The 19,291-nt window shown below is 32.7% G+C and overlaps 1 protein-coding gene across 1 annotated transcript in view; it reads right to left on the bottom strand.

The window, feature by feature from the left end:
• LOC139503814 (uncharacterized) overlaps nucleotides 1-19,291 on the bottom strand; it is a 30,487-nt gene that overhangs the window by 6,615 nt on the left and 4,581 nt on the right. Inside the window, exons 4-11 of the mRNA XM_071293746.1 lie at nucleotides 14,593-14,753; nucleotides 13,635-13,710; nucleotides 7,769-8,062; nucleotides 6,878-6,964; nucleotides 5,396-5,650; nucleotides 3,316-3,897; nucleotides 2,138-2,259; nucleotides 168-1,427 (exon numbers count right to left, since the gene is read on the bottom strand). Of these exons, the coding sequence (XP_071149847.1) occupies nucleotides 168-1,427; nucleotides 2,138-2,259; nucleotides 3,316-3,897; nucleotides 5,396-5,650; nucleotides 6,878-6,964; nucleotides 7,769-8,062; nucleotides 13,635-13,710; nucleotides 14,593-14,753 (2,837 nt within the window). The remainder of the gene's footprint in view (nucleotides 1-167; nucleotides 1,428-2,137; nucleotides 2,260-3,315; nucleotides 3,898-5,395; nucleotides 5,651-6,877; nucleotides 6,965-7,768; nucleotides 8,063-13,634; nucleotides 13,711-14,592; nucleotides 14,754-19,291) is intronic.

Here is a 19,291-nt window from a genome sequence, read left to right as displayed (position 1 = left end):
ATGCTGTTCTTTCATAAACATTACATAAACTGTAAACGAATTAAAATTTTCCGACCGTGCAAGATCCTTATAGGTAGTTAACGTCGTTAAAAACCACACTCATTACAAAATCAAAACATCTAATAATGTAACAATGTTTGGTGTTTGAATATATTATGTATATATACCTTAAACCATGAGTCTAACAAGTCTTTTGAATTGTGTAGTACTGCGTGCTCATCACAAAAGTATTCTTCGTCAGACTCTAACTTTGTCATTTCCATCATTCCATTTGCATTGTCGTAGCTTCCATTACAACACTTCATTTTCACAGTGTACGATACATTCATTTTGTATCTCCCTTTTATGCCAGTTATGCAGGCTTCTGCATGTTCCCAGATACCTTTGAATGAGACCTGGGAATGCTTGCCCCATTTCCAGATCTGAAGGAGTATCACGTGTTTGCTAACACAAACTGCCAGCTTAGTTCGGCCTGATGAATCGAGATTAAAGACCCCCATGCCGCGGTACAGTGCTGGTCTACGTCTGTGTTTTGATGGTTCTAGACTTATCTGATAACGGCGTATGTAATTTACAAGAAAATGGTTGAAGAACGCAGGAGGAAGAAAATCAAAATTCATACATATCCAAGATGTCCTGTTAAAATCCTTCCCATCTACTTTGAAACTGTCCACTATATTTCTAATGGGTTTTGATTTAATGAGACATGGCACATAATAACTAACTGTTGGTATTTGTGATTTTTTGATTACGTCATTTTCTTCTAATGCTGGTACAGATTCTTCCTCAGCCATGTTAGGTTTCACAATTATATCAAACTTTTCCATTATTTGTAGAATGTGACTACGGTATTTAAAAAAATCTGTCCCCTCTTCTTCTCCTCTAAATGCTTGTGTAATCAAATCTTCTGTCAATCTACCTGTTGTTTCTAACTCTTTCCAGTCAGAGTTGTAAACAATGTTTCTTTGGATCTGGAACTTCCTCGCTGACACAAGACATTTCAACACATCAACTAACCACTGTGGTTGCAAAATAACTAAATCTGGAATGTCATCAAAGTAAATGAGATTTCCTATATCATGTTGATATCTAAGAAACAAATTCACTTCGTTCATGTCTTTGATTTCAAGTCCAACCGATTTCCCTAGACATTTCATGTCCTGATATGTCATGACTTTATCTTGGTTTTCTCTGTGTTGATCCAGGACTTGTTCATACTTTATCCAACGAGTCGGAAGTTGTTGTCCCCATGTTTCAACTTTTGAAGCTAGTTGTACAATACGGTGTCGAAGGACGTCAAAGTCGGTTTCAGAGGAAGTAGTGTTTGACAGCATGATAAAATCTTTTATATGCTTTCGTTTTGGATGGTCTCCTAGTATTTCATCAAATTGTTTCTGAATTTCCCATTTCCTTGTTTCCTTATCAATCTACAAATAGTGTAGTTAAAACATAACTAAAGACAACAGTAGTGTACCGCTGTTCAATAGTCACATACCGATTTTGCTAACATAAGTGGGGAATTCACCAAAACCAAGGGCAACGCATCAACTTAAAGAGGGAAAGATTCAAAGTTGTCTGTGCTAACCACTTTTAAAATAACTCACATGATATCACGCAAAATGAAATCGTAACTTATTGATGTATAATGTATTTCAAACGCAGTATATTCAATTATTTACCAACTTTAAAAAGGGGCAGCTCTAAAATCGATGTTGACACAGAAATATGGCTCGCCTTATTTTATCATGATAATAAAATCCCAATGTTGATATTCAAATGGCAATACGTTAACATGTTAAATCGTTCAAAGACAATGAAACATGACTGTGAAACCACACAATCTATGTGGGCATGATATATGAAAATGTTAGTACAACTACGTACCGTATGTTATTGACTAGTTATTCGTGGTTCCCATAAACTAAACTTAAAAAAAAGTAAAATCCCAAAAATACTGAACTCCGAGGAAAATTCAAAACGGAAAGTCCCAAATCAAATGGCAAAATCAAATTTAAAAAAAATTAATTCTTTTTAAGTTGTTTTGAACATATACAACAACCTATAGTATCAATATGGTCCAGTAATGTCATATTTTATTTAAATTGTTGAAACTAAAGTTATGTATACTATAATATACCTGTAATTTGTCACAACATGTTCCAACGACAATAATAGAGGGAAGCGCTTCATTTGTGTTGTCGATTTCCTCTTCTTTATCACCATAACAATGGATAGCATCCATCCAAAAGTTAATATATTCTGTAAAAACACCATCATTTATATAAAAATGAAAAACGTCAAGCTTACGATACCAAAATCACTAACATATACATGATATAATTAGTTTTTATGCGTTATATAAACACATAATTGAATTCAATTTGGAACAGACATGACATGTCCTGTACTACTGTGATCAAACGAAAGCATAGCATAATTATGTTAGCCACGTAAACATTTAACACGAACGTTACTTATAAGGACATAACTTATAAATAAGACAAACAAAGGTCCGAGCCTCATAACTTGCGACAGGCGCAAAAATGTGGCGGGGTTAAACATGTTTTGTAAGATATCAACCCACCCATTATACCGCTAGTCAATGTAGAAAAACCAACATACAGCAATACGCACAGTAAAAATTAGTTTAAAAGAAGTCCGAATCCAATGTCAAAATAGGTGACAAAAGAAACTTGGCAAAATGACAATGATACATAAATTAACAAAGGACAACTAGCAGTTATTATCATACTTCACGCTAAAATGCCATATATTGATTGGCCAATACGAGGGTGTTAATGTACTCTATGACATGGCTAAGCGGGTGACAATTGTTTTGAATGTCACCATTTCGTCCAGACCGATCAAAAATCGATGATTTTAAAGGACAATGAATTGAATTTACATCAAGTTATTAAAGACAATGATAAAGTTCTACCTTTTGGCTCAGATTCTATAACATTGTATTTGACTGTCAAAATAAAAATAATAAAACATCTTGCCTCGCTTCTGTTGATTTTCCTAATTCCTGAAACGTTGTTTTGTACGTGACGTTATAGAAAGTACTTTTAAATAAAATTCATCTGTAAAAGACAATAATGGTAAGACATTCAGAATAATAGATTAAATAACACATAGCTGAGAGGGTGATAAACCAGATTGTCCCCTCACAAAAGCATTGCCAACCTTGGTACAAATCATGTGAGAACGGGCAGAGGTAGAACAGTATACCAACCTTATTTAAAGTCTGGGTATAAAGAGGCAGTCATTATCATAGGTTTACAAGGACTTCCATAATTATTAATTAACATTTACCTCCTATGTCCTCAAATGGAATCTCGGACAAATCAAGGAAATTCTCATCTACAACTTCACACGTCATCAATCCTTTCATGTTCTTACTAACATCAATAACCAACAAATAAATAGCATGTTTATTTAAAAACGCTTGGTGTGTTGCGTAGAATTCGTATTGACCAGCGAAATCTAAAAGTGCCACTTCAGCGAAGTCCTCTAATGACGCTTCAGACTCGGACCAACCTTTCAGGTCAGAATATAAATCAGCCTTTTTAACCTTAGCAGGATTTACAGCATTATCTTGCAGTTTAGAGTTCCTTTTTTCTGTGTTTTCATTCTTTTCGCTAACAACAGTCAAAGTCGAACGATTTGTTTTTCTCATTTCATCCTTATTCATTTCTTCGTCTGGAGATTTTTTAGTAATTTCATCTATTTGATCATCAGAATAGGTGTTTGCTACCTTATCGTCTTTTTCTGAGACAAAAGGTATATGTACCAGCTTTGCTGTTGTATTTGAGATTGTCTTTCCTTTTAGAGGAGAGATCAATAGGTTCTTTGCTAATCTTGATTTTCTTCCTTGGTTTTCATCAAAGCGAATATCTATAAAATGTTTTCTAATTTAATATACGGTACTAGTAATACTTTTTAGTAAAGGGTTGGGCAACAATAATGAATACTGTTTATTTACAAATGACACTCGGTTTACTAATATCCGAACAACAATAACAATGGAAAAACTCATCAAATATATCAGGTTCAATGCTTTAATAATTAATATGCCAGATGCGGGTTTCCTCTGCATACGAATCATCAGTGACGATCGAATCGATAAATTAAATTTTGAAATTGAAGAGCATTTAAAACCATGATTACTAAATTCTTAAACGTGTTTGATAGTTTGAAGTTAAATTAACAGTTAATGTACCAAAAAATATAATATTCAATGCTACCACAATATCACTAACTACTAGTCTGAAAACCTGCACATCAACGCCACGCCTAGCAGCTATGGCTTTGGCCTTTCAAAGATATCAGGCGTTTAATGCAACATGACAAACGCCCTAGTCGACTACAGTTATTGCACTTGAATGTCAGAGAAATTCATATTAAATTATAAACCTGTTGTTTACGAATAAAACTGAATTAAAATAAATCCATATCCCGACAATAAAATTAAGTAATATGTTCTATCCTTTGTAAATAACTAAAAATTTAGTCAAGAATTTATCATGACATACTGTGAAGGGTACTATAAAAGAAGTAATTCATGGGGGCTTGAATATATCGCAATTTACCACGGGTTGGCTCTTTATGACAAGTGTACAAGACATATTCAAGCCCCATGGATTATTTCGATTCTAATAGAACAAATACGGCACTTCTTTTGGATCGCAGCACTCTAGGTTGAGGCAAATATTTGCCGTTTCCATAAATAAACGCACTATTAAATGGGCGTTACAGAACGGAGCAAGTGAAATAGTGACATGCTTAAACTATTTACAATAACGTATTTACATAGTTTTGGATGATGATTTACTTATATGTCTTATATGTATATCAAAAAGGGCTTATACCACATTTCAGCACCGTTTGTTTACGTTTCATTGTTGTGATGATATTCGGTTTCACAAACGTGTATTTTCCCGTAAAATGCTTATATTGTAACGGCATCCTCATTCTATGACGTCTGGTACCTCATTCATAAAAAAAACCTTATGACGTGGGAGTATGCTCGGAACAGCCCAGGCCATATATTCATATTTTACCACGGGTGTGTACTCAAAACGTTTGAAGGACGTCAGATAAGAATTACAATTAATCATTAAAAAGAATATCCACTTTATAAATTTAAATGCCATAGATAAAATAACATACATACTCAACCCAGTTTCACACATTCAGGTAAATAAGCTAGGATCCTTTTTAAAACAGTCTATTGAACTGAGGACAGGGGACTCTTGAAATATTTACTTTTATTGTGTATATTAATGATCTTGTTGTTATTTTTTATTTTCCTTTTTGTTATATTGTGTCACATACTATAAATTTGTAGTTTTATGGCAACACGAATTTTAATTGAATTGAATCAAATGCTTACCTTGAGAAAAAATCCAAGTATCATCTGTTAAACATACTTTACATTTTTGAGTCATGATGTCTATGCCATTCGTGCTTGTTACATCTGCTATTTTTTTTCTTAACAATTTTCTGGTTAAACACGTTTTCCCTACACCAAATGGTCCAACAACAGGTAAACGTATCATGTATCTATTTTCGACACCGCTTTGTAGAACTTCACTGTACTGTTCTTCTGCTGCTTTTCCCATCTTCCAAATAGTCAGTGGTATTTGATCTGCGGCAATAAGCGACAAGAAATTAAAGGATGTGAAGTGGTTTACATGTTTCTCTGTTAGTGATCAAACACCCCCATAAACAGTAACAGTAGCGTGACAACACAAGCCAACTGTAAACTTAAGGCTCTTCAAAGCATTGTCCCTCACCTGCATCTCCACCAATAGCAACGTTTTAGTAAAGATTAACATTAAGCTGAATAACTCTATTCAAATGCTACTAACCATTTCAGTCAAATTGACCTATTTTTAAATCTTATCTGCTCTGCATGTTTCCTTTTTAAAGTTTCTTTTTTCTATTATAGTTTTCAAGATAATAGGTTAAACTGCATAGATAATGGCAAAAGTTATTATTCAAGGGCAATAACCCCAATAACGAGTAGACTGACAATTTCGGTTATTACAGCGTATTTGCAGATCTTGTCTTGCTGATAATGCTTGCTATTTAAATTGTTTATCTATCTACATGTATCACAGCTTTCAAAATGATCAGTCAGGGGCATTACTTAAACAAGTAACTTTTAAAATTACCTATATAAGTAATGATGATGATAGGCAAAAATTGGAACAAAATGGGGAAAAAATCGTCATTAAAAAAATATAACTACAATCAGGATTCAACAAACGATTTTAGTATATGTTTTATTCTTGTCATTGTCTGCCATGTTTGTTGGCAGGAGGGGGTCATTTGAAACAAGATTCTTCATAAAGGATCGTGGCCACGTTTGTTTAAGTTTTTGGAAAATAGTTTTAATTGGAGATTATCTTTATGAAAGTAAACAGACGACAGACACCAAGTGATGGCAACAAAAATGTAAAAAAATGTCCTGAATCAGCGAAAAGGCACTAAAAACGAAACACGCATACTACAAAATTTAGCAAAATAACAATCTGATAGTACGAGTACATTTTATAACAGTAATCAGGTCGAAACCTTACCGATGGGATGTATGATATCACAAGCAAGTGCCTCGGTACTGGCATGGACATATGCATATTATGATAAACATTATGATGATATGATATGACTGTCAATTAGACACCCATCAACCAGCGACCACATGAGGTAGATATAAGCAATACATATGGTTTTACTAGTTTTGAAATCTGCTGTTATAATCTGAAAATCATTGAATATACAATTTAATATTTCAGACTGTAATCGGACCTTTTGTGCAGTATTAGTTTTCAAGGTTTGTTTTAAGAACTTTTTAATTTTCAAGTCTTACCATCTTCTGAAAATTGAAACTCTGTAAGCTGCGATTTGAGTTGTTTAAAATCATATATTTCCTTATCCTCTAAATATTCCTTTATTTCTACAAAAGAATCAAAACAATGTAACGTTAAATGATAGTTTAACCAAAACAAATATATATTTAAACAGTTCATATACCTACATGTAAATCATTTCAGTTTCTGCTACGCTTAAAACAAGATATTAATTAAAGGAAACTAAGAAATTAACGAATTATATTCTGTAACCATGAACAAATGTACCATTCCAACAAATGTTTTCATTTTAACATATACTCTCATTTTTATCATTAAAATTTGTCATGAAAAGGTCATAATACTTTATATTGCCAATTGAAATTGTATTACAATTCAAATATTACATTGAGAAAAAAAACCCTTCAACATGCATCTTATCAACAAAACTTTTAATCGTTGGACTTGAACGAATGCCCAAAAGAGGGAATTTTTTTGTATTCCACATTTAGATTTTGATGGTAGTCACCAACAAAAAAGAATACGAGGCTCTCTATTTTTTCTTCCAAGATCTGAAAGGTTGGAAGAAGTTGGGTTTTATTGTGTCCGATGCATCAAATACTAAAAAATAAAATGACAAAAATAGCGAACACCAAATAAATTCAAAACGGAAAGTTCCTTATCAAATGCCAAAATAAAAAACATGTGGAACCGGATCTGCTTACCCTTCCGGAGCACCTGAGCTCAACCCAAGATAATTCTAAACAAATATCTATGAATATTATGTATCTCCCCAAATAGGCGTGTTTTGTAATTACAAAGTGCAATATATAAGAACTTTTTTTAATTTTATTAGTAATCTATTATATTTTGTAATATGTTAAGTAAATTTTTTAAGCTATCTGCTATACCTTGTATGTTGTATTTTTCTGAATCACGTACAATCCATTCCAATAGGTCTCTCTTCAGACTTTTATTTACTTTACTAAGACCTTTGTAAAGTATCTTTGAAGGATCTGCACGCGATGTTTCAACTGTTTCTGTCCAATACCTAAGAATTTGCCAAAATGGATTAATCACTCTTTTATGTTTTGCTAGTGAGAAGGTATTTTTTTTAAATCCAATTTTGACACACAATGCTACCCAGTCCTTTTTAATAACAGGAAGAATCTTTTCTACAACAAATGGCCGCAGAATATGTCTTGCTGAAAAAGAAAGTAACATTTATAGCACGATATTTAAATGCTGTAAACAGAATGTAGTCTTTATAGCACGATGTTCCAAAAAAAACCAAAACAACACACACACAGATTGTCTCCGTCAAATTCAATGAGACAGAGGATAATTACTTTTCAACGAGAGAAAATCTTTTCGTATTTTATATCCTCACAATATTTCTTGGTCATTTTGTAAATTTCGGTATAGAATACATTGGATTATTGCTGAAGACTCTACAGTAATCTGTAGCTTGAAACATCCTTGATTTTTTTTGTTATCTTTGGTTGAAAATTGTTTGATTGGCAATCATACATGTTTTTTGTTGTTGTCATTATTCAATTTATAGAATCACATGACTTTAAAGATTGAATATTCAAACTATATTCTTATACAAATCATGACACACGTTACCTTGGTGTCCTTCATGTGTGATTTTGAAATTATATTAGAGCAATTTTTCTCGTTTTGACTTTCATCGATATATATAAATCTGACTTGTATAACAATCATCAAGATGTCCTTGTGCTAATTCATTTCAGAATAAAGTTCCTAGCATTGTTTGCGTCATCGGTGTTTGTTTTTTTTTAAATATCTACTATATTTTATTTCAAGCTGGACGTGTATTCATATGTGTTTCATGGTTAAACCTGTTGTACAAGTTCAAGTTCATTGAGTATTGTACTTTGTAGTATATGATTCTGTGGTTTCTTATGCATGCTCATAACGGCAAGAATATTAAAACTCGTAGTTTTTCCCTTGTTGTATTTTCTTATGAGGTTGATTTGTATAAAGAAGCTAATTTCATCCTTTCCCATTCCAGTTCTGCTTCAAAGGTTACGTCCTCTCACTGATAATTCGAAGTGACTATGTGGAACCCATCTTGCATCATAGGTAACATATACAGTTATATGTGCCTCATATCTTGCGTTATATCAATACATTGGGTCCGACATAGATAGTCTTTTGAGAGCTAAATTGTATGTCAACACATTTGATTGCAGCTTTCTTATTGTTAACAAACTCATCATTTCTATGTAGCATAAATCCAACAAAGCTCGCAAATGGTGTATACATTTATCCCTACAAGTTAAACATATTTTCAAGATTTTGCGTCATCCATTATGATTTTCCTGATACAGAGTTGTTAATTAACAGACTGATTTTGAACATAGGTTTCAAATGATTAAGTTCAAGTTATTCCCTTGAAGTTTTACTGACATGAATATTTTGGGTTGATCTTTATAGGATATCAAAGAATTACAAGCCCGTCCATTTTTCATCGATTTTGAAATGTTAAAACATCCCCGAATTTGTACGAATCTAGCTCTGAAATGTCAATTTATCTTTTCTATAATGGTTTCTTCTTTTCGTCAGTTTTGTTTTACCAAGGTATTCGATTAGTGAAAAAAGGAGATAAAAGATACCAATAAGATATTTAAACTCATAAGTCGAATCACTCTTACAATGTCATGACAAATTAAAACAACAAACGACGAAAAGACAAACAACAGGACACAACACATCACATAGAAAACTAAGGAATGAGCAACTGAAATATTATCAAAACCTGGGAGTGATTTCAGGTGCTACAGATGGGTAAGGATCTTGTTGCATATGTGACACACAAGCCAGGAATATGACATTTGTTTTCCATTCGATTTCCGTTTTGAAATTTCTTTGGCGTTCGGTATTTTTGTTATTTTACTTTTTTATACACCATATGCTGGCTAAGGTTGTTAATGTTGAAAGTTAAAATACCCTTGATCACTTCCGTCCTTTTAATAATTCAATAAACTTGTTTTATCCGCATAAATACATGAAATAGGAACGATAAAATCAATTTATTTTCAAAAATCTCTTTTGACATTGTCTTTGAAAGGTATCAAGTAAGATTTTGGATATTATTCCTATCTCTTTACTGAATATCAATACCACTTCCTCGAATTAAAATTGATCTTCCTAAACAAAAAGGTATATTTGCGTGAAAAAAGTGACTCAAGTGGTAATGATATTATGATTTTTATAAACAGTAGTATAATTCGGGGTCGTATTCTAAACATCACAAATCTCTTTAAGTAAGGTTGAAGTTCTCTCTGGAAAAGTTTATGGGAAATTTGAATGCGGATCAGCTCTGTCAAATATTAATATCGATCAGTAATATTTTTCGTGAAGACAATTTAGTATTTTAGTATTGCCATTGTGTTTTTTTATTATTGCAGAAAAACTGCTAATCATTCGGGAACACCTTATTTGCACATGCTGGTTTTTCTTATGGACTGTGTTGCTTTTTATTGTATGGTAACGGTGTTTTTTACTCTTTTACTTTTGCAACCTTAATTAATCATTTCTGCACTGGTAAACCAATTTTGATCTGAAACGGTCTTTTTGACATGAACAGCATTTAAAAGACTGAACCATAAGATGTTACGTCCTTTCCATTTTTTCAAGTTAGTTTTCGACTTATCCACTGCTATAAATTTAGTACTGTTGGAACATTTTGCTTGCAATTTGACAGTTCGGTAACTGATATTTTCCTGTTCACAATAACATCATATTGAATTGTCTGATCTGCTACTTAACAGAACTTAACTGACCGCAAGGGAACTGTCTGAACATTACTTAAAATTGACTAAAAAAATGAATATGACTGAATAAATTTTGTTCAGACTTTGCAGCTCCTGTTTAGATCAAAAATACTGTTTTAGACTTGCATGATACTGGGCTGTTGATACAACCTAGGACAAGACGTCCACCAGTAGTAGCATCGAACTAGTGGTTTTAAAACTTACAACAGATGCCAGATCTATCAGTAGTGGTTAAAAACTTAAGGTGGTATGGGAGTCTAAAATAAAAATGATAGAATTTGTTCATACTTTGCCAAAACGTTGTATCTATTGATACATGTTGAAAAATATAATAAAAAGGATAGGTCACCGCGCATTTTCTCAAGCTACAGGACGGGACAAAATGACACATTTTGTATGGATTATACAGGAAAAAACACCATTTTGTGATTAGAAACTAAACAAAATGATAGAATTGTTAAATACTTCAGGAAAAGATAGCTTTCAGACACTGCTTTGAGAATATCAAAAGAAAAGATAGGGTCACCGTACGTTTTTTCCGGCTAAAATACAAAATAGGAAAATTCCATACAGAATCCTTCAGAAAATGCACTTTTTTAGAGTTACCTCCCCTTAAAATGCCAATTTAAAAAAAAAAAAAAAAAAAAAAAAATAATTAAGATTTGCAAAAATATCAATATTTAGAAGTTAAATTCTTATAAATTGGTACTTTTAAATGAAAATGTACATTAAACATCTGCATTCCTGCAATAAATTTTGTTAACTTGATGGAAAATCTGGACCTTTGATTCTCTGTTTTTTACAATCCAAGATGGAGGAAGACACCCATACCACCTTAAAACGGATAGACGGCCAAAAAATACGAAGTTGAAAAACAAAAATCCAATTACGGATCAAGCATTCCTTGACATTAAGCATGTTTAATAAATAGTAAAATTTACAAAAAATGGACATATTGATAAAATTGCATATGAATAAAAAAACAAGTAGGGTCTTCTTAAGTATTTTTCGAGTCCTGTCAAACCCTCTGTAAATAAAAACGGCATGATAAAATGAGGACACTTGTGATACTATGTAACGTAAATTTTTCCGATGACAGAGCTTTTCTGAAAATATATAGTTCATATCAGGAAATAATAAGTTCATCCACTTATAAACAAATATTACATTATACTGATCTTCCGAAAGTTAAAGACACCATACAGCAAATTTTGTTTTATCACAAACCAAACCGACTTATTAAGTAATTACCCCTCTCTCTCCTCTTACCTTCAAAAGTTTTTGCTGATTGTCTGCTCGTTCATCCAACCAACGATGGATTTAAAACTGTACGCATAAATTAAAACTTAATTTCAATGAAAACTTTACCTCGTAACCAAATGATTAAATATAGAATACAATCGTTTACGTTACAGATGAGTGCGGTCCTAACCTGTACACAAGTTAACTAAAAACAGTCCTTACAACTGCTCTAAAGGTTTACTGTAAGTTAACGTTAACCCTACCACACCAGACCTCGTGTCTGTGTTTTAAGGACTGCTGCGGACCAGACCTGAGAACAAGTTTGCTAGATCAGACCTGTTCACAGGACAGGTCATCTAGACCACACCAGTCCTGCAGACAGGTCAGCTTGACTAGACTAGACCTGTATTCATGTCTGCTCGACCGGACCAGACGAGACCTGTGAAAAAGTCTGATTGACCGGACTAGACCAAACCTGAAGACAGGTCTTCTTGACCAGACCAGACCTGTGGACAGGTATGTTTGACCAGACCAAACCTGTGGACAAGTTTGCTATTCAAAAGAGCAGTCCTGTCAGTCATGGGGACAGGTCTGCTTTTCAATCTGTTCTATGGATATTCTTTATCACGATGATACATACAATAAAAGCAGTGCTGTTTACATGATAACTTTGGATCATGTTAACTTTATCTTGGAATATCAGACCAGACCAAAGTTAACTTGGGATCAAGTTAACTTTATCTTAGAAGAGCAGACCAGACCAACGTTAACTTAGGATCAAGTTAACTTTACCTTAGTAGAGCAGACCAAACCAAAGTAAACTTGGGATACTGTTAACTGTATCATGGATCAAACAAAAGTTAACTTTTAAAGGAACAGGTCTGGTTTAACTTTTGAATGCACACCTGGTTATAAGTAAACTTGTGTGTAGGACTGCTTGTGGCAAAGTCAACTTCGTCCAAAGTAAACTTCAGCTCTGACCATGGACCTGTCCTGAAGATTACTTTTGAAGGTGGGGATAACTATCAGTCCTATTTAATGTTTGTATATAGTTTCTGGTTTCGTTCGTATTTTCTTGTTTGTTTTACAAATATGTTATAAATTGGGATATTTGGAAGAACTTTATTGACCCTGACTTGACTCTTGGCTTATTCCCTCCTATTTCAATTATCTTAATGAAAACACTAATAAATACTTCATGTGCAATGATGGTTTAAAAAATGAAATTACTTTAATACTGCATACAGTTGTTGAACATTCCAGTTTGTTGTATTTTTTAACAATGGAAAGCCACATTTAAGTTATATTCAGCGCCACGTTCTGTATGTATGTGTCTGTCCAAGTCAGGAGCCTGTAATTCAGTGTTTATCGTTTGTTGATGTGTTACATATTTTTTTTCGTTAATTTTTTGTATATGAATAAGTCGTAAATTTTCTTGTTTGAATTGTTTTACATTAATTTTGTCATTTTAGGGCTTTTATTGCTGACTATGAGGTATCGGCATTGCTCATTGTTGAAGGCCGTACGGTGACCTACTGTTGTTTATTTCCGTGTCATTTGGTCCCTCGCGGAGAGTTGTCTCGTTAACAATTATACCACATCTTATTTTTATATAAGCACTTGTATATTCTAAAAAACAATAATAATATAATCAAATGTTACAGAAAAGAACATTAATAGAAATAGTAACTGTCCAGACAGCAAATGTTAGGCACATTCTGAACAGTCTTACCATTTTCAAGTATATTCATCTTTAAAAAGAAGGGAATCTTGTTCTTCTCATATTTGAAGGCCACACCAGCTCCAACCTGAAATGAGAAGTGTTAAAATTGATGTTTTAGTGTATTATGTAGGATAATTATCGCATTCTTTGAAAAATCACTTAAAAACAAATATTACAACTTTTATTTTATTTCAAATACAGTATTTCGTTTTATGAATAGCAACTAACAATTAATCGTTTAATGACTAAAATCCAACCTCTTATGGTATCCCAGTAAAATAGTATGTATTTATTGAAAAGCTTATTAGCATACTCTTTAGTAGCTTGAACTATTTTTTGTACTTTCTATTTCAGTAAAGAGGTAAAAGTAGTCAGTCTATTTACAGTGTCATAAAATTGTTATCAATCCAATATATTGATAGAACAAGAATGGTGTCTTTTTAAGTCTGAAATGTCATCTTTAAAAAAAATAATTTTGCAATGAAACGTGGGGTCAATTTTAAACTACACTGCAAGTGTAGTATTTTTTATGTACTTTTTGACATACGATTACTAGTGATGACATTGTTTTGTTGGTATTACTGCTAAAGGGATTTAAAAGCGTTGATTGTGGTCATATATTTTGTGTGATGCAATTCCCGGTTTCTGATTCAATATGCTTAGGTAACCGCTTTTACACTCTAACAGAACAGCAAAAGAAGCATTTCATTCTTAAATGGAATTGTCAGTACTCGTTCTATGAATCAAAGAAGATGAAAGTGATACACACATAAGACAGTTATCAAACGATAAAAAAACCAGAAGAATCAATAAAGGTAATTTGTATACAATATTCAAAACAAATGGCATACGTCCTCACAATATACCAAAAGGTATAAATCGTATTCAGTATGAGAATGAGTTACATATTGACAAAACGTGTGAAATAAGTAAAATATGATGTATGATGTTCTTTTATAATACTCACAGCTGCGTACAGGCATGCTTCTACCCCATATCCTGTTTGAGCAGATGTTTCAAAGTATTTCAAACTGTGACTCTCACAGAATACATCTATATCTTTTTGCTTTACTGGCATTTGTTCCGTTCTTTTCAGGTCAGCCAAAATACGTTCATCATGACGGGATTCTAACAAAAGGAAAACGGATAAAGAGCATGACAAATCCATATCATATTGCAATCCATCTCAACACAATAGTTTTATGTACTGATTCTACTGATTGGTTGTTTATGCCGTTCTTTAGTTCACAAGCCCAGTAGTAAGCACTTCGGTGTTGACATGAACATCAGTATTATATGGTAATTTTTATAAATATCCTGTTTATAAATTTCGAAAGTTTCGAAAAGCTAAGGATTTTCTTATCCCAGGAGTCGATTACCTTAGCTGTATTTTGCACAATTTTTTTTGGAATATTGGGTCCTCAATGCTCTACAACTTTGTACTTGTTTGGCTGTTTAACTGTTTTGATATGAGCGTCACTGATGAGTCTTATGTAGACGAAACGCGTGTCTGGCGTTTTAAATTATAATCCTGGTACCTTTGATAACTATTATACGTTAACCTTATCAATACGTCAGTCATCTTACAATGTTGTATTGAAAATATGTTGAGCATCTGATTTAAATACTGAAATACAATTGTCATCCAAATACCTGTCAAATGGACCACAAGTTTGAAATAGAAATAGGTAGTTACCAGAAATTCCAAAAAAACAAACACTTTGTAATTATTAAATGACGAGGAAAACAGTAAAAATATTAAAAATTTACGTAATATATTTCAATAACTTTGACAGGCTAGCATCAAACCGAAGGGCATCTGAGACAGTTTCAAGGGAGACAACTCTTGGCCTGACGTTAAGCGTTTGAATTCCTGGAAAATGTCACTTTGTGCGGGACGTAATGATTGTAATTTTCCGTAATAAGAAATGTAATGTGGATTTTCAATGCTCCAATTTCTGTTTTTTCTCCGTTAGCAAATTTCCATTGCGCTTAAACAGTTACCAACAGCCCACGATGACGGACTCTAAACTCGTTCATGTGTGATTAATACAAAATCTCCTACCTGTAGTTATTGATAGGATTATTGAATAAAGAAATCAGTTTCCATCACCATAATTTTGATAACTTTGAGTTCACTTAAGGGCATGCCAACTTAAAAGATGTCCGTAACTTATTAGCCAAATCTAGTCAGACTGTCAGTAACTTTATTTTCTGGTGTGGGTAACTTTGTCTCCTTAAAATTGCAAGAATGACAATTTCAACAGTTAAAGGACAATATATACTATCAAACCCCTTAATTATTACGTAGATTTATACAACTAATTTACGATATGCTTCAAACTTCAAAAAGAAAAAAAAAGATCATAGATATAAAAAGCAGACCCAAGTAACACAGATTTACCGTTATTTTTTTTATAATATTTCCGAATTTCGTCTTCAGCTAATATAATGGATCATGAGACGCAGGTATTAGAAGAACCCAATGAAGAATCAGCAGTCGATTCTTTTAATACCATTGAAGTGCTAAGTACTTTATTATACCAAAACCCTTTTAACATTCAGACGTTATATAAGTTGGGATATGAGTATTATATACAGTACACTGATACACAGTCCAATAGTATAGTGTTATTAACGGGCTGTTTCTGAGTTGGCCCTGTTTTATATTCGAAGTTTGCTGTATTGGAGCCGTGACTCAAAGAGTCGAAGGCCAATCCATCTGATCGAGAATATATAACAGGGTCAATACAGAAACAGCCAGTTCACAACACTTTTATTATATAATTTAAAAAAAATTTAAAATGGTTGTTTCTATATTGGCCCTGTTTTTTTCGTTTCAAAACTTTAAGACGTTACGAAATAGTGCACATCATTTAAACTGTCTATTTTATGATTTTTATTTAAAAAATATAATGCAAATGTTTTAACGATACCACAAAATTTAAGTAATGGCGTTAGAAAATTGAAACCAGAAGTGAACGTCCCGTATTAGCCCATGGACCAATACGGCTTTTTTTCGTATTGGCCCTGTTCGAAAAGCAATATTTACTCTTGATTTATATCGACAGTGGAACGATTTCAGTATTGCAGATGCTTATTTATCTGTATTAGGGCTGATTTGCTTATATCGTTTAATAATCTGTATTATAGAAACTGCTAACATAACTTTCGGGTTTTATGGAAATGATTAACGGCATTCCTCATAAATTTCAGAATAGAATTAATATATCACTTTCTAGTTCGTTGCAGTTCCATCAAAAACTTGGTTTTAGTCAACATGATTCGTGCGCATCGTCTCTTTCCATGTTGAGCGAGCGCAATCGGAACTACTCGGCCTTTCTGATATCACGAAGAAATTGAACTTTCGAGTTACAGGACTTTGTAACTAAAACAGGGGTGTATTTTTTCACCTTTCGCTGTGTATCTCAAAAATGATTATGATTATTGCTTAAAACTGTACACACTTTACACACTTCTTAATTATATTAATCTGAAGATTTGTATACTTTTCGAGTATGATTCAAAATTTGATTTTACAGTTTACATGGTTTATGAAAAGGAGGGGGTTTTCAAATGTTGCGCCGTATATCAGAAATTATTTATAATTATTGCATAAAACTTCACGTACTTGTTAGTTTTAAAAAATATTCTTAAAATCTGTATACTTTATTGTGATGATTCTTAAATTAATTTTTGAGTTCTTGAATGTTTATTGAGCTTCAGTTTGGTATCATATAAAACATGTTGTGATATATAAACTTCCTATTGAGCAAGAATAAGGAATGAGTCAGGATATGACTTCCTGTACAACCCCCGTGTTATTTTAAAAACATTTATTATGTTGTTTTCATATGACGAATGGCGTTTCATGCTTTATGTTTGTTTTGTCATTTAATTTTTTTTTTAAATCTATTACAGCAATGACGGAATGACAGCAAATACAATGGGATTTTCAATATAATTAATATTTCCAAATGACATAACTCTTTTAAAGAATAGTTGATATGCACTGATTTTCGAACGTGTCCATGCGATATAAGTTTTATAGAATTGTACACTTGAAAAATATAATTACCAAGAAGGACAGGAAGGACAGACAGAGGAATGACGTGCGATATTTTATGCACCCCGCAATGCGTCGCGCTGTGGTGATTTTTTTTTATATATAGTTATTTACCAATAAAATTACGCTATGAGAGAAGTATTTTGGATTTTAACTTGCTCCTCCCCCTTCTCCCCCTCTCCCCCCTAAAAAAGCATTAAAAACTGAAGAGAAAGTATATAATAGTACATGATTATACAAGTGACTTGTTATGAAATCTTAATTTAGGTGGGTATAGTTTGGAAAGTTGGGAGAGGAACAAAAGCAAACCCAACGCTGGGGGAATGGGAGGGTATAGGTTATATGTCCAGTCCGCTCGCTATTAATTCAATCGTTTTTTACCAAACCACAAATTTCAAACTCATATTATAGTTTTTCTGTCTGGACAAAAGCATCCTTTAGCAAATTAAAGATTCTCCTTGATAAGATTTTGTTTTTGTTTTCTGACAACATAAAAAGTTCAAGTTCTAAATTGCCGATTCTTTTATTTTAAAAGCCGTAAAACTTATCAACAGTCCGTAATAACTTGTCCTGAAATGTTTCTCACTTAGACCACAAACAGAGAGAGTTTTTTATGATTCACATGATTTTATTTTCGAAAACAATATTACCAATTGATAGGTAGCTCTCTACAAGCAATATTTATACATCTGAAAACTGTCGTAAGTAATTTGCAGAGATTACGTCGAAATTGTCTGCCAGCGACGTCGTGCAATTAACCCCTAACGTTGAGGTAACAAAAGGGGGACGCATGATTTATGACAAATCGCGTTTATCATAGATCCAGCACGGTGACATATGTTTTTTATTTGAGATTTGGAGAAAGCATGACAAAATGCAGTTATTGCAGAAAAATGAAAAAAAATACATTTTCAGAAATTCTTTATTTCCATATTTTTAGGTTAAAAAAAATACCAAACTTAGCATCTTGTCCGCAATCTCAAGCAAGGCTTGAATAATTGTATAGTCATTCGTGTAGGGATTTTTTTTCCTTATTGTTACTAATCACATATTCAGATTGAACCCTATCTTAATAATTTACGACGAAGAATATCTGCTCCAAACATTTCCTTACATTGCCTAACATTTTTACAAAATTGCACAAATAACCCATTTTCAGCCTCAATTTTCTCAAAACAAGCATGGTGACCTATGTTTTATTTTGGGTTTTATTTTATAACTTGACTAGGCCTACAACATATGTCACAATTATAAAAATGACATTACATTTGAGAAACTGTATCGGATGCCCTCAACCATGTTAGTATTAAAAATCCTGTTATAAATCCATATAAAATTATTAATCATAATCCTGGTACTTGTGATAACTAATAACAACTGTCATATTCCTTGGTTGTGTAGAAAAGGGGATATTAAATCTGGATTTTATAACTAGCTAAAGCTCTCACCTGTATGACAGTCGCATAAAATTCAAACATATTGATATCATTGTATGAACAAAACAAACATACATGATACGTAAAAATGCCAAAGTTAGGAATACTTCCGATTAAATGAAATACGCACAATGCTGAATTCGATATTTTTGAAACAGACTTCA

Source organism: Mytilus edulis, chromosome 14 (assembly GCF_963676685.1).
Source record: "Mytilus edulis chromosome 14, xbMytEdul2.2, whole genome shotgun sequence".
Taxonomy (NCBI): Eukaryota; Metazoa; Mollusca; class Bivalvia; order Mytilida; family Mytilidae; genus Mytilus; species Mytilus edulis.
The sequence above is the reverse complement of the archived record's forward strand: the minus strand, read 5'-3'. Positions and strand labels throughout refer to the sequence as shown.